Raw genomic sequence first — 26,733 nt, 5'->3', positions numbered from 1 at the left:
ACATACAAGCCACTCCAAGCAACTAGGTTAATTATAATTAAGAGTCAATATGTAACTAATTTGTAAATTTATACCTCCCTTCACAGTCCTGCAACACCAAATTTGCTGCTTTTTGCTATTTCCCAATCAAAACAGATCAGCATAAAAGGGGTTTTACAAATCAATAATTTAAAAAAAAAAAAAGTGATGGATCATCATCATCTATTGAAGATGCTGACATTCCAAAGAACGTTATTGTGTACTGACTCCACTAAGTAAAATATAACATTTGAATACAGATATAGCTAGGTCTACCAGTCTTTCCTTCCTCACTCGTTCTATAAAACTTTTAAAACAAAAAAGGAGTCAAGCAGCACTTTAAAGACTAACAAAATAATTTATTAGGTGATGAGCTTTTGTGGGACAGACCCACTTTTTCAGACCATAGCCATACCAGAACAGACTCAATATTTAAGGCACAGAGAACCAAAAACAGTAATCAAGGTGGACAAATCAGAAAAAAAAAAAAAAAAAAAAGGTGAGCAAATCAGAGAGTAGAGGGGCAGAAGGGGGGGGTGTCAAGAATTAGATTAAGCTAAGTATGCAAACGAGCCCCTACAGTGACCCAGAAAATTAACACATGGTTTAAACCGGGATGGTAACGTGTCAAATTTGAATATAAAAGAGAGTTCAGCAGCTTCCCTTTCAAGAGTGGTGTGAAAACTCCTCTTCAGTAACATGCAAACTCTTAAGTCATATAGGGGCTCATTTGCATACTTGGCTTAATCTAATTCTTGACGCCCCGCCCCACCCACTCTCTGATCTGTTCACCTTGATAATATTTTTTCTGATTTGTGCCCCTTGATTACTGTTTTGGTTCTCTGTGCCTTAAATATTGAGTCTGTTCTGGTATGGCTATGGTCTGAAGAAGTGGGTCTGTCCCATGAAAGCTCACCTAATAAAATTATTTTGTTAGTCTTTAAAGTGCTGCTTGACTCCTTTTTTGTTTTGATAGTACATAAACTAGCACGGCTTTCTCTCTGTTACTATAAAACTTTTATGTGAGTATTTCAGGGTGATTTTATCAGATAACATGGACTGTTCACTTGCATCTTGGAGCCGCACTTCAATGATTTTGCAGGTCCCACCATACCATGCAAAACCCTATTCTCAATTCTCACAGAAGTGCTTTGCTATCTACATGCTATCAGTCTACTGATCATCTGAGTGATTATAAACTTGATGAGATAAAGTACAGTACAAACTTTCCCAAACAACTTTGCCCATGTATCTCAATACTGACATGAAAGCAATCCTTTGTAATCTTTTCTGATCTCTTTTGAGCAAAAGAACAATTTTTCAGCATCTCTCTGCATTCTGAAGTACGCAAAACTCTAAAAATACTAATCTCTAATATCCATTTCCACTTGAAGTCAAAATTGAACCCAATAGAAAATAATCATATTATAAAACTTTTTCAGCTGTCAGTGTCCTTTAGAATACTTGTATGTAGAAAAGGTAATTACATCTCTAGACTACAGAAATAGGATGCAAGAAGGAGTATTTACTGGTTAGGTACTTTTTTATAGTAGCTGCATCAGGCCTGGGATCGGTCTTCATAGCAAAATAAACCGCTAATGCTGTTTGATCAATATGTGAGATAACAGTATTTGCAGCTTCAATAATTTCATCGAGCCTTTTCATTCTTTCCTAAATGAAAAGAAATAAAAGTGTTAGGCAAAATGAAATCACCTCATTTGACACTTTACAGAATCCTAGGGCTGGAAGGGACCTCAGGAGGTCATCTAGTCCAGCCCCCAGTTTCAAGCAGGATCAACCCCCACTAAGTCATCCCAGACAGGACCTTGTCAAGCCAGGACTTAAAAACCTCGAGGGATGGAGAATCCACCACCTCTCTAGGCAACGCATTCCAATGCTTCAACACCCTCTTGGTGAAATAGTTTTTCCTCATATCCAACCTACCTCTCCCTCTGTAACTTCAAACCATTACTCATTACATCATGCTATTAAATCACATCTAAGTCTTCTCTTCTGTAAACTAAACAAGCCCAAATCCCTCAGCCTATCCTCATAGGTCTTGTGCTCCAGCCCCTTAATCATTTTTGTTGCCCTTTGCTGAACCTGCTCCAGCAAATCCACATCCTTTTTATACTGGGGGGGCCTAAAACTGGACACAACATTGCAGATGTGGCCTCACCACAGCTGAGCAGAGGGGCATAACTACTTCTCTAGATCTGCTCAAAATGCTCCTCCTAATGCACCCTAGTATGCCATTAGCCTTCTTGGCTACAAAGGGCACACTGTTTACTCATATCCAGCCTTTCATCCACCATACCCCCTAGGTCCCTTTCCATCGTACTGCTGCTGAGCCATTCGATCCCCAGCCTATAACAATTGCTTGAGATTCTTCCACCCCAGGTGCAGGACTCTACACTTCTTGTTGAACAGCATCAGATTTCTTTTGGTTCGGTCCTCCAGTCCCCCTGTGTTTACATTAACAACACTTCTGAAGTTGCAAATTATATAGCACTACCCATAGTTTCCAAAATTTACTTAAGTACCTAACCTTTTTGTCGTCCAAGCAGGACTGAGGTCATACAGTATTTGGTTAGTGCCATAAAACGCCATAAGTTACAAGTCCTTGACACAAAGAACATACAGTACTATTGTATTCCAGTAATGTATATTGGCCCCAACAAGCTTCATATGCTGCATAGGTCAGGAAGGAAAGTATGCCCTGTGCAACCCATCCCAAGCTACTTTAGGTTTGTTTTGTGCCTCTAAGCACAGATTGCTATGGCTAGAGATGGACCACTGGACAGTCAGGCTAGTGTTTTGAAGTGGCAGAAAAAAATTTCTTCACCTCTAATGGAGGATCTCACCTACGTGCTCAGAGTCAAATTCCTTCTCAAACCTGAAAATGGCAATTTTCCCTTAGGTCAGATTAGCAGGGACCAGTGTTCCCTGCAAACTTTGCACTTGTGTGGTGATTTAGGAGAAAATCCAATGCTGATCAGAACAGCACCCACAGCTAGGCCTGAATTTCTCCTAGTGGTACACATTTACACTTACCTTGGTGCACATAACATTTATTCTGCACATTAATGGAAAACAGGCAGACATGGATGGGAAAGGTTAGCAAGAACATTGGCAGGGACCTTGCATTTTTCATCTTCCTCTGCAGCCAGCAGTGTAGATACTTGCTAGGATTATCAGGGTGTCTTGCCAAATCATTCCCTTGCAATTCTTTGAAAAGCCTTGAGCATTCGTGGACCTTACTCCCGCCTATACTTTGCCTGTGGCAAATCACAGTTTTGTCTCCTGAAGGCTGTAATATTTTAATCTGAGTTACTGGGCTCAATACTGAGGGAACTGGGTGGTATTTAATGGCCTCTGATGTGCAGAAGATCAGATGAAGATCTAGGCCTCTTCTGACCTTAAACCCTGAGATTAAGATAGCAAGGAGAAGATCCTCGCTTCAACAAGCTTGCAATCTAAATAAGCAAGACAGATAATGGAAATGTCGGTACTCATTTTGCAGATGGCAAAGAGCCAGTACATCAGACAAGGTATGTGAGGGATCTGAGGCCTGATCCCAGAAGTCCCAAGTTACACTACAATTCCTTAACCAGATGGCCAAACCAAAAGAGCTATCTTAGTGACACAAGGACGATGGGGAATGGGGTTACAAACAGCATCCAAACAGCTCATCATATGAGACAAGTCAGCTAGGTATATAGTATACAGCCTTTCTATACATAAAGGAGATTGGGTTTTTCAAGTTTTGTATGAAGTCTGAGGCGGTGCATCTTTCTTAAAAAAGAATTAGCCTCAGATGAAAAGGAAGGAGGTGGAACATTAGGCGCTCACATTATCATGATGATAAACATGAGATGGGTGAACAGAAAAAAAAAAACGTGCAACAGCTATCTGCTGCAGGAAAAGGCAGATAATAGCATCTACTAAGCATCCTAACAGTATCTCTCTGAAAATGGAGGGTAAGGACTCAAATCACTTGAAAAAGACATGTGAGCAGACCCTCCGTCTCAAGAACAACTAACCTATCTCATGAAGAAACCATCTGTAAGGACTTCATTGTATATAGCTCAGCTCACTGACCTTTGGATTAGATCTCTGAAAACAACATAAAAGTCATCATTAAGCCAACCCATTTCCAGATGGTCCATGACCAAAAATGCAATTAATAAATCATCCAAACAATGTTTCCCCACTTTTTCCCCAGGTATGTGTGGAATAAATTTTATGTGCACTGAGGCAAGTGCGGGTGTGCATCTCAAGTAGAAACACATGCTGTTTGCTGTGGGAGCTTTGGGCGCTATGCTAATCAGCTGGGGTGGCACTTGAATCTCCCCTGGGTGGCCAAGCACTCAGCTTACAGGAAATACTACACCCAGCCTTTAAGTTATTCCCAAGCCTTAATACAGTATAAGATATGATCAGTGACTGGGAAAATAAAAACCTTGCTCAGTTGCTTTGACAACCAGGCAGCAATCCCTCTCCATCCTTCAGTCAGTTTTAACTGATCTAAATGAACGAGTATTCCCCTTTGAAAAGTAGGCAAATACAGAATGGCAAATACCTGCAGTGAGAAGACTGAAAAACCTCTCTCTTTTTATCAGAGAGGTAGCCGTGTTAGTCTGTGTCTTCGGGAACAATAAGTCCTGTGGCACCGGATAGCCTACGAGATATTTTGGAGCATAAGCTTTCGTAGGCAAAGACCCGCTTCAGCAGATGCGTGAGTGGGGGGTGGTGGTTCAGAAGGGTATTTAAAGAGGGGGGTCCCAGTAAAAGGGAGGGCCAGAGCTGACAAGGTCTATTCAGTCAGGGTAGAATGGCCCATTATCAGTAGTATACATCAAGAAAGGAGAAAAAAAACAAAGTCAGATCAGTCAGGGGGATGTGCCCCATTGTCAGATTCTAATGTGGAGGTGTGAACTATTCACACTCCAACCTTGAATGAGGCAACTCATAGGTAGAAATAAAGGTTGGAGCATAAAATCCCTACATCTGGGACAAAATGCACCAACACACAGCAGTCACATTCGACTGGAAACATGGAACTGCCAGTCATCCTGAGATATTCACGAATGCAGAAGGTTCAGTTTTAGCAGGATTTAAAAAAACCCTAAACTATGAAATCCACTCCCTAAACAAAAACAACTACAGCCTTAATTTCTTGCCTAGATAGTTAGAAAAACCTCATTTATTTAAATTTTACTTTAGCTCCATTATTGTTTCCACAAACAACCAATAAGCCAACCAACCAACCAACCAACCAATTTCTCTGATATGCTGGGAACAAAGAAAGAGGACTAAGCATTCACATTTATAGCCTTGTAAAGATGCACTGGTCTGTACAATGGTAAATGCTTTCAATTCAGCATTAGTTAAAAGTTTCTAAGTCATTGCACTGAGCACAGCCACAGCAAGAACTTCAAGACCAGGCATCTGTGAAGAACTGTAAAGGAGAAATCTTCAGATTTAATCTATCTCAAGGCAAGATGTAGTGAGAAAAATACTAAATTAGAAGACAGAACTCACCTTTTCAGAATCCAGCTGATGGAGTCGTGCAACATATAAGGGGAGATGATTAGGAAATGCTTCTTTCAATTCGTTATAGATGTCACTGGTATCCAGCCTAGCCAAAGAAAGGGAAGAAATGCATATGCTGCCTCTGCATGTTCTAATCAGGAGGCAGTGCAACAGTGAATGATTGTTCTTCAGCTATCACAAGTTTAATTAACCTGGTACTCAAACTTCCATGTCTTCTACCAAGTGCAGTACACTTTAACCTCTTTATAATCTGGCAATCCTGGGAAACAAGGTATGACAGATTAAAGAATTTTCCAGGGCAGCGAGGGCACTGTGAGATTTGCGTATGATGGAGTAGGGGCTTACACCCAGCATCCTGCTCCCAGAGGCACATAAGGCTCCTGCCACTCCCAGGCACCGTGCAACACTGCTAAGGGAGTGGCAGTGACAAGCCACCAGACAAAGGCTTTGCTGCACTGGCCTTCTCTCAGTTGTGGGGAGGTGGAGCGGCAGCATGCAGACACGCTTCCTTTTCCCCCTGCCAGGGCCTGAACCACAGATACTCCTGGACTGAGGCCACCCAGCATGTGGTGGTTCAAATGTATTAAAATATAGAAGTCATGCTGTGACCGGTTAGGGAAACTACAAAGACATACTTCGTCATCCATTGTATCTTCAGGTCTCTTAGAGCTTCAGCAAATTCCTCTTTCACATCTTTTTCTTTTTCTGGTTCTCTTTCTCTCTCTTTGCTACCATTCTTAGTCTTTGTCGGTGATGGTATCAGATGGTAATGGACAGTAATTACATCCTAGTGATAGGAAACAAAACCATCAACTACTTGGAGGAATGGTTATTCTTTTATCTTAAACTGCAGAAGTGCTAAATGATAGCAAGCAGCTGCAAGCTTGGAAGTTGGATCCTGAAAACAAGGGATTAGTGTTTAAGAACTCTGGAATGGTTCTACTTCCTCCAGAGACACACCCAACTGCCCATCTCCCCAGTTTTCAGAAATGGGCTTGTCACAAGATGACTGGAGCCTGCACGAAAGGCAGTCCAGTGACCCTGGACTAATGACAGGCTCATTTGGGCTTAAGGGAGGGCACCCGGGCCTTATGAAGGGGAAGACAGCTGGAGATGCTTTGGAAAGTGCCTGCAGAGATTGCAAAGAGGATGAAAGCTCCTGCAGGGCCCTGTAATCAGTGGGGTGGGAGGCGGGGGGGTGGGAGGGGGCACACTGTAAGGAAGGCCTGTGGAGAAGGGCCAGGCTCCAGGCAAGAAATGCCAAGAGATAAGGAATGTGAACTCTCAGAGAGAGGATGGGTTATGCCCATCTTGAGATGGGGCAAAAGGATTACATTTTAAAAAGAAAGAACAGACACCGCCCCCTCCCACTTGGAGGAACGAGCAGGGCTCAGCTGAAACCGAGGTGAAGACTTTGTAGGTCTGACCTCTATTGTGAAAGACTTTGTGCAGGACTTAGTAAGCTGGACACCAAGGGGAGAATGTTTGAATATCTCAACTCAGCATGGATCCATAACCTCAAACGTGGACTGCACCAAGCCTCCAGCCCAGGTTTCCCCAGTGCTGTCACCAGAAACAAAACTCCCCATCCCTCGAGGGAGTCCTTAGGGGATGAAGCCTCTAGATCCAGGAGGCTGACAGGGTAGAAGAGGCCCAGCTCCTGGGCTGCTCCCAAACAGAAGTCAGGGTATACTACCCTCATTTCTGTGCTGCCTTTTGAGGGGTGTCTGATCTCCCCACCAAAAATGGCAGCACAGGGAAAAAGGGCAACTCCTGTCCGCTCCCACCCAAAGTAGTGGCCAGGAGCCACAGGCTTGCAGAGGCAGGGAGATCAGGTTTCGCAGGGAAGGTCACATTTCTTATTCTAAGACACATTCTTCACAGCTGTGACACTGACGTGGTCCTATAGTTAACAGCTATTTGTGAACAATTATGCTGTCCGTTAAATTGCTGTAGCATGCGCACAGTCTCAAAGTTTTCACGCAATAAATATTTACATGACTTGGAATGTCACTTAATACTTTCTGAATATGTTCTCATTAAATTCTTTTTCAAAACAGCTGATGGGACAGGATGAGATTCAGTCTTATGTAGAAGGCCAACAAATGTTAAGCCTTCAAAAAACGAGCACACGTCAACCCCTATTGAACTAATTTTTTAAAGCACTTTTTCAAAGAACATGCACAAGATCCACTGCCAGACAAATACCACATTCTTGTTAACAAAGGTTTTCTTTTGTGAAATAATTTATATTATATCATACCAACTGAGTTACTGATTTCAGACACTTAATACAGAAAAATCTGCTTCAGAAAGAAAGTCTCTCAATGTATTGTACTTACTCGGCATTAAATGGCACAGCTATATTCCTCTGACGGCAAATTACGCAATATTAAACTTATGAGATTACTTATCTCATGTGCTGCTGGAGTTGGTAAGTCTCAAAGTGTTTTTACTGAACTACAAACTGTATACATACAACAATTACTTCACTTTCAATCAAAACGTAGACAACTGTGGGGTAGAACTTAACTTTTTTTTTTTTTTTTTTTTGCTAAACTTGATATTGCAGATGGAAGAAACTGAGTTGTATCAGATACTGATCAGTCTCTGATTTTTGAGTTATAGCAGAGGGTAGCAGTTTAAGATCTTCCTTATCTTAAGATTTTTCTGTAACCTAAGCACAGCAGCTAAGTTCTCGAAGGAAAATTGTGGATCCTGGCTTAATGCACAGTGTGTAAAATTTGAGCCTGAAGAAAAATATGTACGTATACCTATGTTATATCTTCAAATCAGGATAACAGAAGCATCACCTAATTATGCTATCATGCCATCCATGCCACATTTTTCCCAACACTAAACAAAAATTGTAGTGGAGCTCAGAAGTCAGCTTCATGTCACATTGTTGTTCTAGTCTCATTCTTTTTTTCTCATTTATATCTGTCTACTTTCCATCTCATATCTGTCTAGTTAGACTATGCTTCTCAGAAAAGAGACCTCAACGATCTCTGACATACCAGGCACATAATTACATACAATGTAAGTTATTCTAATTCAAAATCAATACTCCATGAGCACATGCATACACACAGCTGACTTACTAAGAAGGCCTTGAACAGCTTTAAAATTCAACCAGCCAATTTAACCTTGTACAGTTTTATTGCACAGGACCTTTCTCTAGGCCATTGGAAGGTACAAAATTTTTCATAAAGGCATAAGCTGGACTTGCAAACAGTAAGAGAGGCCCAGAAAAAGAAAAGCATCTAAAACACCACTGATCATTCCTATTCTTATCCAAAGTTTCACAAAACCAGAAAGATGGGGCAATGCAGAGACTATGCCACACATCCAGTAGATTAAGACACCCTTGTCTACATTTTCCTAAAACAGAAACTTAACAACTATGGGGTCAATTATCGGAGGGGTAGCCGTGGTAGTCTGGACCTGCAACAGCAACGAAGGGTCCTGTGGCACCTTATAGACTAATCTATAAGGTGCCACAGGACCCTTCGTTGCTGTTACCAACTATGGGGTGATCCTTGCTAAGGGAGCATGGGGAAACAACTGGGGCAGCTCACTGAGGGAGCACCTCCTCCACCATGACTGATTTGTGGGCTGGGTGGTCCACTGAGCTGTCTACCTCCATGCTCACTGCTGCTCTGCCCCCCAACACCTAGCACGTCTTTCCCAACCTAAAAACGTGAGAGAGGGGAGGGGCACAACCAAGAACTAACTGAAAAGGAGAAGGCTCACCTCAAAGTTCAAAATCTGTTGTGAGCAGAAGTTTTCATGCCATGGGGCATGCTGAAGAAGTTTTTGGGTAGAATGAGGGCCTGATGCAAAGCAGAACAATCCCAGTCTCGGTATTGCTGAGCAGTAGAAGCAGTGGCAAAGACAATTAGCACAAAGGGAAGGCAATGAATTAAATGATCTGAGACAGAGAAAGACCCCATCTCCTTCAGTTACTGCCCTGCTCCTCCACCTCACACAATACCCCATATGTGCCCAGGATGCTGGTATGGTGGTAACAGGCAGAAACAAAAAGGAGCGGGGTCTGTCCCGCAGCCAAATGAAGGAAGCACCTGGAGCCAGGATGTGCAACTTGCTGCTGCACATGGGGCCAGCTGGGTTTGCGTGAAAGAGCGGCAGGCTGGGAGAGTGAGAACAAGAGGGGAGAGGAAGAAGAGGGTCGTGCCTGAGGGGAGCATGGCAGAAAGAAGTTTAGGAATTTCTGCTCAAGACTTCTCTCTACTCAGATGACCATTTAAAACCACTAAGTGTACGTCTTGCTTGTACTCCTAACATGTAAGAGGCACACAGATTTTATTTCTACTAATTATTCCAGCTACAGTAGACTGCCCCAACACTAAACAGCCCACAATGTGAGCGGTTTCCCAGAAGAACTTTCACTGTCCGAAGCGGTGGGGAAATCAGTTAACTTCCATTTCCATTCCAACTCAATGTGCCCCAAACTGCTGATCTACACAGACAACCAAAATCGGGTTCTGTTTCCATACTGAATATTTTGCCCTTCAGTAGGGCCACGTAGAATAACGTATAATGTAAAATGAATTTATTCTTCTCACAGTTGAATGGCAGGAATCTCTCTGCTCTGGACCAGCAGCCCTGAACCTTTACGGTGGGCTCCACCCCAGACACGTGTGTTGTGGCCACAGCCAATCTGAAAACAACTCTAAGAGCAAGCTTTGCTGGATCTTTAGCTCCTGCAACCACCAGAGAACAGAAGCTGTTAGATCTGGGTTTGCTGAAAAACAAGACAGTAAAAGCTGTGAATGGAGAAAAATAGCTGCTTGTGAAGCTACAGTTAGAGTAAAACCCATACTCAGGACATCCCTTTGCTATTATGCATCCAACGTCATCCCTCAGTCTAGTTCTCCAGAGAAAGAGTACAACAGCGAGTATAATGCCCTTCTTTACATCTTCAGTAAAGATGAGACCCCAGCTCAATGCAATAGTGGCATTTCTCAAGGCCGATCATAGAATCATAGAACACTAGGACTTTATATAACACTTGGAATTTATATCAGCTTAGCTACATCTCAGGGTGTGAAATGCTAAACTATCCCAAAGTAGAGTATACTAGGCCGATGGAGGAATTCTTCTGTTGACCTGCCTACTACCAGTCAGGGAGCTGAATAACCTATACCTATGACCCACCCATAAGCACAGGTGCATCTACATTGCAGTACTGCAGCTACGCTACTGTAGTTTTCAGCACAGACACACGCTAGAGTGGCTGGGTCTACATGGCGCTCTGCCCAGTGCCGCTGCCGGCAGAGATATGCAAAATGAGTTTCTCGGGATTGCAAATGGCATGCCTTTTGCATACCCCTGAAGCTCATTACCATAGCCCCGTGAGAGTTCAGTGTCAGCCGAAGGGGGTGCGGGCACTACAGAGGCCATATGGATGTGCCTCTGCCAGCTAAACCCCACTCTGTCACCAGTCCCTTATGCCTCAAACATTTGCCCTGGAGTCTGGCTGCTCATAATCAGTGGCCTGGTCATTTGCCTCATCCTGCCAGCCTGGCATGAGATTTTTCTCCTTAGTGTCACATAAGTTATGGAGCACACAAATGGCTGCCACTATGAGAGGAATGTTGCTTTTGCTGAGGTCTAACCAAGTCAGGAGGCTTCAGGCCTTTAAATGGCCAACTCAATATTCTACTACCACTCTGCACTTGCTTAGCTTATAGCTGAGCTGCTCTTTACTACTGTCCAGGATGCCAGTGTACGACTATGTGAGCCAAGGGGAGCAAGGGGAAGCTGGATCACCCAGGATCATTATTGGCACCTCCGCAGGCAATTTTCTGGCCAGGGGAGAAAGTCACATTCTACAGCTTTCTGAACAGACCAGAGTTCCCAAAGATGTGCATGTCAGACACCTTTCCTGACCACCCCATTGCAGTGACCTGTCCTATACTGTAGCTAGAAGATTTAGACTAACAGTGTCTTGTATACAAACCCAAGGTACAATGGTAATTAATATTATTGTGTGAGTTTTATATGAATTATATCTAGCTGGGAGACTCTTGAGGAGTTTGCTGGTGAGGTGGACAGGCTGGTGTGGCAAGGAAGTTCAAGAAAGCACACTCTTGTTAAGGCCTGCGTCTCTCAGTTCTGGGCAACTGTGAGGGGAGCTTAGCTCTATCCAAAATACCTTGAATGGTTTTATGAATAAATACTATATTAGTTCCTTTATTGTGGACATTTTTATAGTCTTTCTAAATGAACTACAGTTAGTTCTAGAGATGACACAAAAAGAACACAGGACAATGATAGCAGTCTGCATCAAAGTTCTCCTTGGACATTCTGACCTTCTCCTTGTACTACTGTATCTATATCACCAATGCCAACAAAGACAGCAGCCGCTCAACCTTACAGGGTCTTGGGCTAATACAGCAAAGGGGCAGAACACATTGCACAGAGCTGATAACCTCCATAGCTCACACTCCCCTTCTCCTTCAGTCAAAACTCTGACTATCAGATTAGTGAAAGGTGAAAAATGTGATTTCCTTCCAATGACTGGAAACAGTGTCCCCAGAGAGGAAAGAATATAGGAGGCAAAGAAAAAAACATCACTTTACAAGAGGCAGAAGAAAAGGTGGGAAAATATTAGCCTGATAAAAGTAACCTACATCTGCTGGAAAACAGGTCAGCAGACTCAGTAAGTGACACAACCATTTTAAAAAAAGATCAATCACCCTCCTTTGTGTTCAACTGCCCATCTGCTGGCAGAATCTACAACAGAATGTGGAAATGCTAATTTTATTGAAAGCACTTGTGCACGTCAGTGTTACTTTATCATTCAATATTTTTATATGAAGAATACTAGACAGTAAAATCTACAGAACACTTTTCCCTATCTGCACCAATTATGATTGCTATCATTCTACAAACAGACTGATTTTATGCCAAATTAAATTAATGTACATTGATCTATATCTAGACTTTGTTTAAAAAGATCACATAAGTGAGAGATAAAAAAAAGTGATTTGATCATTTAATTCATAACCCTAAAAAGCAGTCCTATTGGCCAAAGTATATTTTCTAATCTAGTCTATGTTTCAGTATAATTAAAACTTCACAGACACATCCTCCTTTGGTGGCAATGAGGGATTAGATATCATGGTTCATATCATATACCTTAAATTCAATTTTTAGTGCATTTGCTAAGAGACAAGGTGGGAGGCAAAATATTGTCCATGGAAAATCTTGACTCCAAGCACTTCAGGGAGAGAGAGAATGGGCAAGTATTATATAATAAAGTAAAGGAGTAACAGACTGACTCATTATTACACATGCATTTTTAAGGCACTTAAAGTAGTATCTGGGTACTGTAGTGCCACTCAATTAACCCGGTATTACAGTAAAGTTTTGTTGGTTAAGAGCAGGTGTTGCTTAAGGCATGAAGTGGATAACTCAAGACTATATAAAGAGCAGGCAGCTGAGGGAGACAATGAAAAATTAAATATAATACTAATAGAAAAATTCTAAGTTATATGCAGAAAGACTTAAGCATATCTTTTCCAAAAACTGACATTCAGTACCTTTTTAAATTTTCCTTGTCGTTTTGCTGCAGACTGCCCCTGGGAGTTAGAATAACATACTGTAAGAAAACATGCACACACTACACAGGACGGAGATACCTTCTCTCTATGATTATGGTTTACTTTCAATCTAGAAAGCTCAAGCTACTCAAGTGCCAGGTCTGTGATGAGAACGTGCTCTTAAAGCATATTGCTATTTTAATGCATTTTGTGTATACAGTTTGTTGTTCCTATTAAGACAAAAGTGTTAAACAATCAGTGTAAAATGGCAAAATGAACTTCAGAATAAAACACGGTTGAAAAATTTTAATTAAAACTGAATTTGAGCGGTACTGTTCCATTTTATAATGCTTAAGCAGAATTAATGTACAAAAATACTTCTGCATTTTTCTTTTCAGTTCACACTTCGTGAATCAAAATAACACTGTTGTCTATTCCACATTTCTGTCACTTGGTGCATAGCGATGGTCACTGATGGCAGCAGTAAGAATGTGACACTACTGATGGCACCCATCCAACAAACTGTTCCCACAACATGAAACAGAAGTTCATGATTGTGTCAAGAAACTGAGGTGAACAATTCACTCACTCAATAAGCTCTACATTTCTCTCATGAAAAAAAAAAAGCCTGACTTGAAAAGCAGTAACTACTGTATTTCCACTGGCTCCCATTCTAGATATTTGTGGGCCTAAAGGTTATTTAACTGGACGTAAGAAAGCCTAATCATGAATTATAACAAACTGTTTTGCTGATTTTCAGAATTACACTATTGTAATACTTATGTTTATCGAAACAGCAACAAACTTCCAGTCTTGCTGTGAATTTATTATACATACAAATAAATTTATGTGACACTAAAAAAGTTTAACACTAATGGTTCCTCAGTATCTTCTGGCCCAGGAAAAATATGGCTTCCTGAATACAACCGTTCAATTTTCCTGTAAATTGTTTCCGAGTCTACAGTACTACACACTCCTAGATTTAATACATTATGTTGTTTCTATAATACATCATAAAACAAATACATTTGATCTACCCACTTTAAACAATTTCCTGGCCTGCTAAAAAAAGACTTCCTATGTTACAATATAAACTATGACTGTATGTAATACATTCAACATTTTCCAGGGGAATAAAGAACTCTCTGTTGGGGTGGGGGTGGGGGTGGGGGCGGGGGAAAAATCAGTAGCTTTTAAGTCTGTAGAATCTTTCATATGGACTATATCTGTAAATAATGACATTTATAAATGCTACTCAAGGTTGATTTAATCTTAATAATAACCAATTTAAAAAATACCGGAATATCCAAGGGAATCCTTCATAAACTTAGCATTAAGTGAATAAACTGGAAGACTAATCTGGCTTTTACAGCTAGAGTCAGATTGAAAATTCATTCAAGTTGGGAAAATAAATTTCTGGGCCTCTACATACTAACCAAGGAGGTACAGATTTTTGTTATGACATAAGCAGACAGAAACAAGATCTTCTGTAATTCTATTTGCGCACACACCTTTATCAGTGGCCAACAACATAAGCATTATGCAGCTGGTAAAAAAAATCCTGAATCAGCATTATAGGGTACAAAATAAATATCGCCTAAGTTTAAAGTAAAATGCAAGCACAGGTATCAAAAGGCACATTTGTTTTGTTTATTTTTGCTGGAAGCTGCATGCACACGAAAAAGGAAGTGCACCACATAAGTAACTAGAGAAGCAAAATGCAAAAGCAAAACAAATGAAGTGTACACATTGTACGTTTAAGAATTACATTCGGGCAGACAATCACACACTGAACCCAATTTCTTACATGTTTGCTGCAAGAGTGAAAAAAAGAAATTGCTTCTATAGCAATACAAAATGCTTCTGCATTGTTTAAAATAATTTTTGGAGACTTATTTACATATCAACGTCAAATTCAACTGCAGGATTAAATTTTAAATATTTAGAATAAAGTTTACTCATATGTTTGACTTACTACGCTGAATGCTCTCTTTACAGAATAATTAATAAATGCACAATGATCATCGTCAAGACACAGAATTTTCCCAGTTAGTAAAACAGTGACTTTTGAAAACAAGGTATTTATTTGTTTTAAGTACTTACGGCTTTCTTTCCAAGTTCTGTCTTTGACAATGTCAGAGATCCTACAAGGTAACATCCTGGTCCTGCTCCTTTAGGTATTCTGATTAAAAAAAAAGGTAAACTGTACACTATACTGAAATGACAAGTTTCACTAACACTAAACATATAAAGAACAAAACTGTCAATCAGCAGGACTTAACTACAAATGCTAGACAGGTATGTACCATATTGAAGGGTATAGTATTATTTGGGTTTACAGACATCAACTGTAGACTGGGAAAAAGATTATGCCAACTTACTTGTCATCTGGCAGAGATATAACAAAGAATGGTTGATTATGTTTTGGTGGTAATGTCAAACTGTTTGATTTCTTCTTTCCTAAGAGAGCAAGGCTATGGCTTTCATAAATATCTAAGCTCAAAGTATTAGACAGCCTGTGAGAAACAACAAATGGAAGGTCTTTGATGCGATCCAGTTCACTGTTCTGTTCATGACGGATTTGTAACCGAATAGTGTAATCTCCTTTCTCCAGTTTCAGGGAATACTGAAAGAAAGATGGTTTCATAAAATGCCAAGATTAAGAAATTTTACCACGCACATGTAGCCCTACAAATAAAATCAGAATCATGTTCTTTCTTAACCAATACAGCTCTGACAGCTTACGAGAATCTTACTTGTCTAGATTTATACTAACGAGAAACAAAAAGTAGTAATGCCCATTCCCTGGCGGTCCATGCAATAAATTAACTCATTGATTAAAAGCATACGCTGTACTGTACACTGAGGATTAAATGTCTCACTGGCTGTGTCTACACTAGCCCCCTACTTCGAAGGGAGGATGATAAGTAGGGTGTCAGGAGATTACTATTAATGAAGTGCTGCGCTCCATATGCAGCACTTCATTAAGCTAATTCTCCCCCGTGGCAACTTCAGAGTTTTAAACTTCAAAGTGTCAGCTTGCATGTAGCTGCAGCTAACCCTCCGGTACTTCAAATTGCCCAGGCAAATTTCAAGTCCCTTTACTCCAACAAAATTTTGAGGAGTAAAGGGACTTCGAAGTCGCCCAGGCGCTTCGAAGTACCAGCGGTTAGCTGTGGCTAGATGCGAGCCAGCACTTTGAAGTTTTAACACTTTGTAGTTGCCGCGGGGGAGAATTAGCTTAATGAAGTGCTACATATGTAGCACAGCACTTCATTAATCATCTCCCCACACCCTACTTACCTTCCTCCCTTCGAAGCAGGGAAGTAGTGTAGACAAGCCCACTTTGTAGTATTTTGGGGATCTTCGCCAGAAGCTTCTAGAAAACTTCTAATGATGGGGATTTCATGTCCCCTTTCTCACAGTGCTGAACATTGAAGCCTGGACATATATAAGCTGCTGCTGCCCTGCTCCTCAGTTCCTTTTGCCACTTCAAAGACTGTATTCTAGACTTTGAAGAAGTGGGGATGGAAAGTATTGCGTACCTGCATGCACTCAGCCAACTCTAAAAATTACACCTGCAGTCATCTAACTTACTTATTACAGCTGTACAGAGCCACATTTCTGAAAGACTAGTTAGAAGCTGTGTCTCAAGAAGACTTCAGCTGCAACACCACTCTTTCAAACTAGACATCCGATCTTGAAATAAAGGCTGCGTCTACGCTACAAGATAAATTAGAATTTCAAGCCTTTAGCTCGATATTAAAACGTGACTGTCTTCACACGTAATATTAACTTGATTTATTGAGCCATAACGCCAGTTACAGAGTATTGATATTACGGGATGGGTATAGCATCTAGCTCAAATTTAAAATCACAAATCAAGGCTAGTGTGGAAACACCATGTCCTTAATTCAAACTTGTTAGCCTCCAAAAGTGTCCTATATGTATCCCACAAAGCTACGCGCTGACCCTCCAAGTATGGCCGCTTTGTCATGTACTGCTGTCAGATGTGCAGGAAGAAGGTCAAAGTAAGCCCGCGAAGTCTGGATTGAATTTGAGTGAAAATTTGAATTGGAATTTAGCAGCCCAGCCCTACAAATATAAAGGGTGCCCATTATGAAAAAAGTCTCTTTGCCCATCGCATCGCTCTGCATTGGTAGCCATCACACTGCATATGTAGCAATTATGGGTAGCCCAGTACTGCAATCATGAGCACTCAGGGTAGTGATCGGACTAGCACTTCTCAGACTCGCAAGAGAGCCCCATCTTGGACGGACTATGAGATTCTGGATCTCATTGCCATTTGGAGAGACCAATTGGTGGCGAAGAGACTGTGCCAACTTGCTTTAGGACTGCCTAAAGAGAAACTCTCTCCCCAGGCCACCATGTCACTATCTCGTGATTCTTGGATATAAAGTAAGTTTCACAATCTCACAAAGTTTCTAAAGTTAAGCAGTCAAACAGTACAGGAATCTATACAGAGGGTAGAACATTTACAAGTCTTGTGACAAACCATCCTCCCAGCAAAGGCAGTGTCAAAGAAGTCTTTCACAATCAGGTCTTTCACACTTCAAACAGCTGTTGAAAGACATTGAAGCGATCTTAAAAATTTAGTAAAGGTGCCTCTGATATGACACAGGCAACCCCTCTGCTCGATCGATACAGCAGCATTAGGAAGAGCCTGAGGGACCCTTTCTGCTTACACTGAAAAACTGAAACATCTTAATAAAAAAGACAAACTATCTTATTATGATTTATTATTAATCTATTTACACTATTTATTTCTATTCTATTTCTAGTTATTGCTTTTTGTGGGTTATAGGTACATTATATGTACTACACAAGTGTGAACTGTATGCGTTGGGAATGTATCTCAAACTAATTACATTATTCCTTAGCGATATTAATTCCCCTTTATAAGTCGTTTCACTATAGGCTGCATTATTTAGGAACATAAGCTGGGCTTATAACAGAGTACCCCCTGTACACCACTCAAAGTGCAATTACTGCATCCCGTGCTTATCTGTGGCAGGGTGTACCTATGCCCAGGGCTCCGGACTGGAGAGTGGTGGGAAAGGGACAGAGAAGGAATATCATTTTCATATTATGTAGAATTCTAATCAGGGTAAACAGATCCTTCAGTACCTGGTGTGGATAAGCATCACCTGACCCCATTTGTCTTTTGTTCTGATCAAATATGATCCACAGCTGGCTGTCAAATTCAGATTCATACAACAATTCACAAAGCAGTGGACAGCTTGGAGTCACTTCTCCACTCTTAGGCTATAAAAACAAAGTCAAAACACAGATAAATATTGCACAGTAAAGGCATCACTTCTGCAGCAATGGCTCTGGAATAAATCTAGATTCATCACAGTAAAACTTAAACAATCCTTCCAACATGCCATTCATCAGAATCACTGTTCTCACAATTTGCCCTACCATTAGCATTAGTTACAGCATAACACCACCACTTACATACTGAGGTGCACATCTCAGAGCTGGAAGAGACCTCGGGAAGTCATACAATCCAGTCCCCTGCCCTCTTGGCAGGACCAAGCATCATCCCTTTTTTAATCTGTTTGCCCCAGATCCCTAAATGGCCTCCTCAGAATTGAACTCACAACCCTGAATTTAGCAGGCCAATGCTCAAACCACTGAGCTATCCCAGAGGAGCACCCCAACATTTGGTGATCCAGCACAATTCTCATTATCCTTTTCTTACAAAGCTGATTAAAAAGCTCTAGAGACACAAAGTTTAAAATAGTGTTAAAGAAGCAATTAGAACATACCTGATGGAAGTTGTATGTCAAAATCATCTCATACAGTTGTCGATTATTTGGCAAGACATCTCTGGATCCTAAAGGTTTTATTTTAGTGCTCACTGGTCTGCAGTAGAAAAAGCAGCATGTTTTAGGAACAGTTTTCCTAAACAACTTGCCCAAACAGTTTGTCTAAACAGAAAAACATGCATGCATTATGTGCGTGTACTGTCATACAGTCTTCAATTTCATCATCACATACTTTTGCAGAAAAAGGAAGGATGGTCTCATGATTAAGACAACTGAATCCAACCCTGGAAATTAGACTCTTATCTATGCCTCTGCCATCAAGTTTCTATATGCAAGTCAATTAAACCCATCCTTTCCTCATGCAATCATTAAATGCATGCTCCATTTTCTAGGCACCCAACTTGAGGCCCTAGGCCAAGGGTGGAACACCAAGCCTTCTAATCTGCCTTGTGGCCAGTCCTATGGCTTTGGAGGTGGGAGGGCTTCAGGGACAGTCCTCACTCTCAGCGAAATCTTAACTCCCATTGGCCAATTTCACACACCAGTCCTGTCCCCACCAAAATCTCTCAGTACCTGTTGGCCAAAAACCGGCCAATAGGAGCTGAAACATTTTCCTGGTAGCAGAGAAAATGCAGCACAAATTTCTCAATTTCCATTAGTCAGCTTCTGGCAAATAGGAGCAGAGAGATTTTGTTGGGGTTGGGAGGTAAACCAGTACACTCCAACTCCCTTCCCGACTCTGCACTGATCCTACACCTTGAGCCCAGGCCAGAATCCTCTCCTGCACCCATAACCCCTCCTGGACCCTGCAGCCAAATATCCTGCCCAAAGTCACAACCCTTCCTTCAACCAAACTCCCTCTCCTGCAACCCAATTCCCTACCCACTAGCTCCTTTCTGCATCCTACCTCTACCCCAGACACTGTACCCTCTCCATAGAAAAGGGTGGCCCTTAATCATTTGCCAGTATCTTGGCATGGCCCCCATGTTAAAAATTCTTGGCATGGCCCATCCTTGGCCTAGGCTTTGTTTTGCAAAAGGGCAAAGCACTCACAATTCAAAAGAACGCTGTAGGAGCTGGGCTTGAAACATACAAATGGCAATACTTTGGAGGAAAAAAAAAGTAGGGCCCATGGATCTCAAACTGGGCACCCTAAATGAGTGGAAACTTCTGACCTTTATGTCTCTGTCCCTCAACTATACATCTGTTTTGAAAAAAGAAAAAGGTGGGGGCGGACAAAATGCATCTTTCACTACAACATTAAATTTAATTCAGAATGTTTACGAAGCACTCAAATACTAGTGACAAGTGCCACAAAACACAAGAAAATTAATAATTCTGCCTTTAGATCAGAGTTTAAAGAGTGTGCAGTAAATAAGGCATAGGGGAAAGAGGACATTTTTGTGTCAGCAAATGTGCGAAATCCTCTAACAAGAAAGGACGAGCCCTCAAGAATCTTTGGTTACATTCCAGGCTTCAGAAGAACGCATGCTCCAATAAATACAGGCCCTTCCTCTTGCTTCCTCCCACCAGGCTTGTTTTGTTCTTCTTTCCCATTCCATCCCACAACATGAACCCTGCCTCGTGTGTTCCCTACTCTGGCTCCTCATCCCTGTCTAATTATCCCTGAATACCTATGCTCAGTATCCACTCCTTAGGCTTCTCATTCTTACCACATTTTCCCTGCCATATCAATTCTCGTCTCCCCACTCGGGATCCAGCTTGAGTTCCAGCCTTCCAGTACCATTTTTTAACCCCTCATGACTTGTTGTTCTGTCTTGCTTCTCCTTGCCCACAGCATCCCCTCATCCCATCCCTCCCCATTTCTCACTGGTTCCCTGTTCTAACAAGTTGCAGTTTCCCCCCAGCCACTTCCCAGCTCTTCATACAATCTCCCCTCTCCTCCTCAGCCATTTCCCCCTTTCCTACCCTCCAAATCTAAGTTTCATTGTCCAGCCAGTCCCAATCTCTTCCCTCACTCTTCCAGCTCCTCACCTAATTTCAGACTTTCTACTCTGTCCCACCAACAGGGTCCCAGTTCCAGCTTCATTCCTCCCACAATCCCTTCAGCCTTCAGTTTTAATCTTCTTGCTCAACCAATCCTGAGTCCCTACCATTGGAGAATCCTAGTAACAGTATTTGTTCTTACCTCCTGCCAGCCCCAGTCTCTCCAGGATACCTGTTCCTATCCATTGCTTTTCTTCTCTCACCCCTGTTCAGCTCTAGCCCCTTCTGCATTTAAGTCAGGTGCCTTCTTCATCCTCACTGGGACTCAAATGAGGAGCTGAAAAGGGGATACTAAGACTGGCTGGACATGGCAAGTATGATCAGGATGAGAAGTCTTTCTGAGCACTTGCAAGCAGGGTCACTGGGCGCACAGGAGAACCAGAATCCCTGCTCAGTTACAGATCCCTGCCCTACCCTGACTTGAAGCTGTTATAAGGAACATCCTAGCAAGTCCTCCTAAACCTGGGATGGAACATGCCCAGGTACTTTGGGAAGATGCCACAGCAGCAGCATGGTCAGCACTAGAAACTATGAAGCACTGGAGGATAGCCAGTGAGAATGGAGTCTTCAGAGATGTTAGCAACTAAACCCGAGAAGACTAAACAGGGGCAAATACATTTTTCAGAGGCTTGCACACTGACCAGATTTTCATAGGAAAGGTAAACAGTATCCTCAACCAAATTTTAGGTTCATACTCCAAAGCACAAGGGCACTACTGCTTCTCAAAAGAAAAAATTGCCAAAGCATTGTTAAATAAAAAGACCCACACCATCACACAACATTTTTTTTTCCTACCCTGCCTTGTTCTCTGAAACAGCTGCTCTGTTCAAGGTGTTTAAGTCAGCCTGAAGCAGAAAACTACATGGAAAATGCCACCCATATGTTTAAAGTTCATCAAAAATATAAGAAACTGAAAAAGGATCTTAGGAATAGTATTGAGCAGGCAACTTTCCAGAAGGGGTTCTACCTACCTATTAGCCTAATAACCAGAGAGTCATATTCCACATATTAATATTCTTTTTACTGTTCATGTTAATTTTCAGAACTTTTATTTTAATTACATGTTAAGTAATTTTGAAAGATTAACAGTTTTTAAACACAATCCCCAAAACAGCAAATGTACCTGAGTGTTTGGACCCAGCTCTTCAGATTTATGCAAGGAGCAATATCTTCATATTTCAGTGTAGACTGAACATCAAAACGGGCAATGCCTTCTGAAGCATGCTGAAAAAAGGGTTTAAAAGCTAATTTGGTTCCCAGCTTTATTTATAAAAATAAAATTCTATTCCTTTACTGGCCTGTCTTCAGAACAGAATCATAGAAGTGTAGGATAGTGACAGAGAGAGAGAGCCATGTTAGTTTGTATTCTATCAAAACAAAACAGCAGTCAAATAGCACTTTAAAGACTAACAAAATAATTTATTAGGTGGTGAGCTTTCGTGGGACAGACATACTTCTTCAGATCACAGCCATACCAGAACAGACTCAATATATAAAGCACAGAGGTCCAAAAATTGTTATCAAGGTTGACAAATCAGAAAAATTATTTTCAGGGTGGGCAAATCAGAAGAGCATAGGTGTGTTAGGAGGAGGGGGGTGTGGAGCAGGGAAGTCAAGAGTTAGATAAAACAAAGTATGTAAAGAAGTCCTTATAATGACCCAGGTAATTGCTGTCCCAGTTCAAGCCACATGTTAATGTGTCGAATTTGAGTATAAATGAGAGTTCAGAGCACTCTCTCTGTAAACGGACTGTTGACATTCATTTTCAGTAAAGCACAGAAGTGTAGGAGAATTCTTGTCCAGTCCCCCACACTTCAGGCAAGACTGAGTATTCAACTATTCCTAACAAGGGGTGTATCTACATGGGCACAAATCTTCGAACTAGCCATGCTAATGGCCATTGCAAAGATTACTAATGAGGCGCTGAACTGAATATTCAGCGCCTCATTAGCATTAGGACACTTTGGCTGCGGCGCTTCGAAAGCCCCGCTTTCGAAAGCGCATGGCTCGGTGCGGCTACACGGGGGTCCTTTTCAAAAGGACCCCACCCCTTTCAAAATCCCCTTATCCCGATCACTGATTGGAATAAGGGGATTTCAAAAGGGGCAGGTCCTTTCGAAAAGGACCCCCGTGTAGCCGCACCGAGCCATGCGCTTTCGAAAGCGGGGCTTTCGAAGCACCGCAGCCAAAGTGTCCTAATGCTAATGAGGCGCTGAATATTCAATTCAGTGCCTCATTAGTAATCTTTGAAATATGGCTATTTCGAAGATTTGTGCCTGTATAGACACAGCCTTACTGAGAACCATTTTTCCCCTTCTTTCTGTAAGAAGGTTTCACATACTTCAAAACTTACTACATCCTTTGAGTCTTTTCCAGACTAAACAAATACAGTTTTTCTATATGAAAGAAGGAATTTTTAATTCAGACTGAAATAGGATATGTTTAACTATATACTCATCAAGTGGATTTTATAATGTTGAAAAATCTGAGTATACCTATATTTTAAAAGTGTAGGCCACAATTGTTTGTTTATAATCAGGTTGGCAACTATATAATTGCATGTGATCAATTCAAATATTTGATTCACAGGCCTCAATCTTACTTTACATTACAAGTAAAATGTAGAAGTACAGATGTGGCTTTTATTTATTGTAAGAGCATTCACTGTTGTGGCAGACAAGGTGCATGCAACATTCTGTCTCTCTACACACGGCTATAAATTATTTTTTGTCTTAAACAGTAAAAGTGATATGTCCTAAAAACAATATTTTAGCCTATAGTGCTTTGGACCTTTACTTTAGAACACAGCATTAAAATGTTTGAGCTGTAGATGCAGTATGATAGGTATTTAAGTTTGAATAACTGTGTCCCAAACCTTTATTTCTTGTAAATACTTGGAAGTTTGGTGGATGAACACAGAGGAACATTAGTATATTTTTCAAAAAATGTTTAAAATTTTCTATAATTTTCTCTGTAACCCAAGCTTTTCACTACTAAGCAAGATCAATGCATTTCTGTAGGTTCCTGTTCCTATTACTCTGCATTTAACAGGTAAGAGATGTCTCTCAGCTAACATGTAGAGTTGGAGTTTTCTTCAAGGTGAAATCTAACGACCATTTCATCACCCAAGAACTTCTCGAACTGATCAATAAAAACTAAAATATGAAAAAAAACTCACTATATTTAACTGAGGAGTAGCACAAAATATGCCATGGAAGGCTATTGTGTAATCAATGCTGACATCACTAAGGCTCGCCCACCAACGAGCAATACAAAATTCAATGGTTTTTTCACCCTGGATAATAGAAAAGAAAAAATTAGACATATCCACACTTTCGTTGTCCATTCTAATTCCTCACCTACCCTAAAAATCAATTCATAAGCACAAAAGGAATTTTCACACAATTCATAAATATCCCAATTATGTCAGTAATCCAAGTTTACACGGAACTGACCAGGACATTATGCTTATTCAGCAAATGCAACGTAAATGAAATAAATCATGATGTCTGAGGTCCTAGCTATCACCAAAAATGAACAACACTACAGAGCTAGGTGAATCATTTTTCCATATGAACAGATTTTGAACAAACATACATTTAATTAACACTTTTTCTTTTCTCCTAGCTTTGCAAGAGAAACAGTTTACAGAAGAGGGAGAAGCTTTTTTTTTTCTGTACATAGAAATTACTGAGGGAAAGTGAAGATTAAGAAATGAATAGTTTTGAAAACAGGGATATCCAGTGTTTTCACTATCTCTCACAAGAATTCCATAATGTAGACACAGATCTATGGCATTTTTCAAAGAGGCGATGGACTGAAAGGACATGGAGCATGAACCCTTGATAAGATACTTCCCGGTCATGGCAGAGACACGCTGATGCAGCAACATGAGGAATCTTGCATTATCACTGCCTCTCTTTTGCCTGTTCTACACACAGATTTTGGATGACCAATATGGTTTATTTACCTAATATTAACCTCATCCAGAACTGAATACACCAAATTCAATTATGTTCAGTTTTGGTATCAAAATTATGAAATATAGTATAATTAAGAACGTTCGTAAATAGTGGAAATATAGTGCATAGTAAAATGTATAATTATAAAGAAATTCAATCAATATCTTAATTCCAACTTAATCCAGGCCTTGCTGTATTGTGCTACTTTGAGTTCTCCGCATATCATCTCAACAAAACCAATTTTCTTTAATGCTTTACTGTTAAGTTTTGTACTTGTGGATATTTAAATATAACAACTTACTAAGACTGGAAAGGCTTCAGTCACTGATCCTTTTTCTGGTACGGATGAGAATTTATAGAACTCATGGCTTCTATATGCTTTTTGTTTCACTAGCTGAACCGCATGAAGAACAAACTTGGCAGCCACATCAGCTGAGCATGAACACACTGTAACTTCTAGATTAAAGAAAAAAAAAACAAACACACATTTTCAAGGTTGATCTTAGCAGCCAAAAAAGCTAGCAAGAATGGAAAATGTTTAGTGAGAAGTACTTTAACCTGATAAGAAAAAAGAAAAGTAGACTTCACTCTATTTGTAATAAAAACAAAGAGTTATTCAAGCACACAAGTGACTATGGGTATCTCTACACTGGAATAAAATAGGTGTGCACCACAGTCGGTCCAAGGGGACAATAGCTTCAGGCTTGCACTGTGAAGCTAAAAATTGCTGTGCAGATATTTAGGCTGGGATTCCAGCTCAGGCACTGTGACCCTATCGGTGGAAGGGTCCCAAAGTCTGGGCTCCAGTCCAACCATGAACCCTTTTTTCAAAGCTTCTTGGGTCAGCTGAGGGAGTCTGTCTCCAGTATAGACAAGAGCTGAAATCCTCAATCATCATCATCGGCAGCAGCAACAACCATGGGCTCAGCAGCTGTTGGTATCCGATGCCTCCCTCATGTTTCCTTCCATCTTTCCCTGTCTAGTACGGAGTGGCTTACTTTCTGTAGACTAGCTCCACACCAATCCACTGTATCATCTACCCATTCTCTGTGAGGTCTGCCTCTCCTATGCGAGCAGTCCACTCATGCCAAATACCAGAGTCTTGATTTTTTGTTCTTCATTCGCTCTGCAGATATGTCTGAATAGTTGTAACTTCCGTTCTATAACTTTCTGCGGTAGGTTCTCTTTTGGCTGTATCTTCCAATGTAATTCCTCATTGGTGACCTTCTGCATCCATCCTAGTCTCAGGATCTTTCTATAACAACTCCTTTCGAATGCCAGTATCCTTCTCTTTGAATCTTTTGTTAACACCCATGTCTCACATCTGTAAAACATGCTGCTGAATATACTCATCCCTTGCTGTATGAGCGCAATTGGTTCCTAACTTTTTACTTGTAGGCAAAAACTCATAAGAGGGACTCTAAGTTCCTATTAAAAATACGTGTAAAGTCTCTGATTTGTTCCAAGTGCTTGGAGTCGCAGCAGGTGGTGCTGCTTTTGAAAGGTAAGTGAATGTGGGGTTGGAAGGGGGTTAAAGGCTGGAGGCAGTTTGGGGACATGAGCAGGAGGAAGGGTTAAAACCTGCAGGTCGATCAGGTGGAGGAGGTAGCGGCTTGTTCCTCCTGGCTGCAGCAGAGGTACCTGGAGGGGTGTGGGGGCCGGGTTTGGAACAGGATGGGCTGGAGGAGTTGCATGGGGAGCGGGGGGAATGCTGGAACTGGGCGGCGGGGGTGGGGTTTGCACCAGGAGTTGCCACAGGGGGAGTGCTGGGAGCGAGCCCTAAGGGGCTGCGGGTCTCCCAGCAGCTGGAGTAGAGTCAGCTGCGGG

The 26,733-nt window shown here is 41.2% G+C and overlaps 1 protein-coding gene across 2 annotated transcripts in view; it reads right to left on the bottom strand.

Moving 5' to 3' along the window:
* The window catches only part of TPP2 (tripeptidyl peptidase 2), a 78,224-nt gene that overhangs the window by 9,258 nt on the left and 42,233 nt on the right, over window positions 1-26,733 (bottom strand). The window contains exons 17-27 of one of the 2 annotated variants that reach the window (XM_074989715.1): window positions 25,208-25,362; window positions 24,123-24,239; window positions 22,068-22,168; window positions 18,938-19,034; window positions 18,291-18,428; window positions 15,524-15,768; window positions 15,246-15,324; window positions 13,143-13,181; window positions 6,210-6,361; window positions 5,563-5,659; window positions 1,559-1,689 (exon numbers count right to left, since the gene is read on the bottom strand). In XM_074989715.1, coding sequence (XP_074845816.1) covers window positions 1,559-1,689; window positions 5,563-5,659; window positions 6,210-6,361; window positions 13,143-13,181; window positions 15,246-15,324; window positions 15,524-15,768; window positions 18,291-18,428; window positions 18,938-19,034; window positions 22,068-22,168; window positions 24,123-24,239; window positions 25,208-25,362 — 1,351 coding nt within the window. The remainder of the gene's footprint in view (window positions 1-1,558; window positions 1,690-5,562; window positions 5,660-6,209; window positions 6,362-13,142; window positions 13,182-15,245; window positions 15,325-15,523; window positions 15,769-18,290; window positions 18,429-18,937; window positions 19,035-22,067; window positions 22,169-24,122; window positions 24,240-25,207; window positions 25,363-26,733) is intronic. The other variant, XM_074989725.1, reaches the window with a different exon arrangement.

The sequence above is a fragment of the Carettochelys insculpta genome, chromosome 1 (genome assembly GCF_033958435.1).
Source record: "Carettochelys insculpta isolate YL-2023 chromosome 1, ASM3395843v1, whole genome shotgun sequence".
Lineage (NCBI taxonomy): Eukaryota > Metazoa > Chordata > Testudines > Carettochelyidae > Carettochelys > Carettochelys insculpta.
This window is presented reverse-complemented; position numbering and strand designations above follow the sequence as displayed.